This window comes from Papio anubis, unplaced genomic scaffold, assembly GCF_008728515.1.
Source record: "Papio anubis isolate 15944 unplaced genomic scaffold, Panubis1.0 scaffold4125, whole genome shotgun sequence".
Classification (NCBI taxonomy): domain Eukaryota; kingdom Metazoa; phylum Chordata; class Mammalia; order Primates; family Cercopithecidae; genus Papio; species Papio anubis.
This window is the reverse complement of record NW_022164294.1, coordinates 622-2,209: the sequence shown is the minus strand read 5'-3', so window position 1 is coordinate 2,209 and position 1,588 is coordinate 622. Positions and strand designations below refer to the sequence as shown.

At 50.7% G+C, this 1,588-nt stretch overlaps 1 protein-coding gene across 1 annotated transcript; it reads left to right on the top strand.

Moving 5' to 3' along the window:
- Window positions 1-289: 289 nt before the first annotated feature.
- LOC101015382 (ral-GDS-related protein-like) lies at window positions 290-1,277 on the top strand (the record flags this gene model as incomplete). The annotated part of the gene is made up of 2 exons (XM_031662129.1): window positions 290-411; window positions 953-1,277. Coding segments are annotated over 2 exons (162 nt in total), but the record flags the coding sequence as incomplete, so codon positions are not given.
- Between the last annotated feature and the right edge of the window lie 311 nt (window positions 1,278-1,588).

Below are 1,588 nucleotides of genomic sequence, written 5' to 3'. Positions count from 1 at the left end.
GGACAGGACACTCCCTGGCTCCATCCTCTACATCTTAGGTTTACTGGGAGGGGTTGACACACACAGGAGGAGGAGAACTATCCCAATGGAGAAAGCGGGAAATGGAATGGAATCAAAGACCAGTTCCTGCAGGAGGGGCTTTTTACATCCAACTCTGAGAACAGGCTGGGGGCTGCATGGGGCCCCCTCAGAAAACTGCCCCAGGCATCAGCCCCTTCTCCCTGCCTACCAAAAGTGCTCTCAGCATCTTCCACCCAGGCCCTGTCAGCAACCTCTCCTCTGTCTCTAGGAGGTCCGAGTTCTGCAGGAAATGCAGCTGCTCCAAGTGGCTGCCATGAATTACAGGCTTCGGCCTCTTGAGAAATTTGTCACCTATTTCTCAAGAATGGAGCAGCTCAGTGACAAGGAGAGGTGAGGGCCTAGGGGACGGGCAGAGGGTGGGAGAAGGCTCTCCATTTTTATTTTTAATGTGGTCTGGCTCTGTCGCCCAGGCTGCACTGCAGTGTCACCATCTCTGCTCACTGCAACGTCTGTCTTCTGGGCTCAAACCCTTCCTCAGCCTCTCAAGCAGCTGGGACTACTGTGGTACACCATGTCCCAGGACATGGTACAGCATGTGCAGACACCATGTCCTGTTGTTCTGCTGCTGTTGTTCTGGTACAGATGGGGTTTCACGATGTTGTCCAGGCTGGTCTCAAAGTCCTGGCCTCAAGCAATCCACCCCACACAGCCTCCCAAAGTACTGACAGTACAGGTGTCAGCCACCCCACCTGGCCTAGAGGCGGCTCTCCTGTGGACAGCAGCAGAGAGCCTATGGCCATGACTCCATGGCCAGCATCAAGCCCTGTTGCATGGGGACTGCTGGGGACCCAGGATTCCAGCTGGGCAGGCACTGAGAGGGGACCTGATGTGTGACTCATGGTGGCCTCACAGCTGCCTCACTGTCCTGCAGCTACAAGCTGTCCTGCCAGCTGGAGCCCGAATCACAGTAGGCCAGTAACATCTTGCAGTGGCTGGGACCCCACTGGGATGCTGGTCAGAACACTGGCTCTGCACCATCCTTCACCTAGACCGTGACACCAGGGAACCACATCTAGGTGGCTGGCAGCTCAGCTGCATCTGGCCCCTGCTCTTCAACATCAGCTGCTCCCGCTGGCCAGGATCAGGCCATGGGACTTTTGCCAGGCAGGCGGGAGACCATTTTATGTTTATTTTCTTTAGTGTATAAGTAAGGGTTTTTTTCTTAACTTTCATTAAAATAAAATTTTAAAACACTATTCAAAATGTTCTATAGCTGTTGGAATGAGAAAAGTAACCGCAGTGCCGTAACCGTATACCAGTCTTCAGGATTCATAGTCCAGTATGTCAAATTGAGGCTATGGCTGAACAAGTCATGGAACAGCGTTCACATTATGCATGCTAATCACTCAACATTTTCCTTCTTTGTTCAAATTAATTATTGTTAACTCTGTTTAAGGAAAACAAACAAAACAAAACAAAAAACCCTTAAAAATCATAGCATGTTACCCAATCTACCACACTTGTTCTACTGACCAGCTACTCTCAAACTTAAATTCTTGCCAAATTC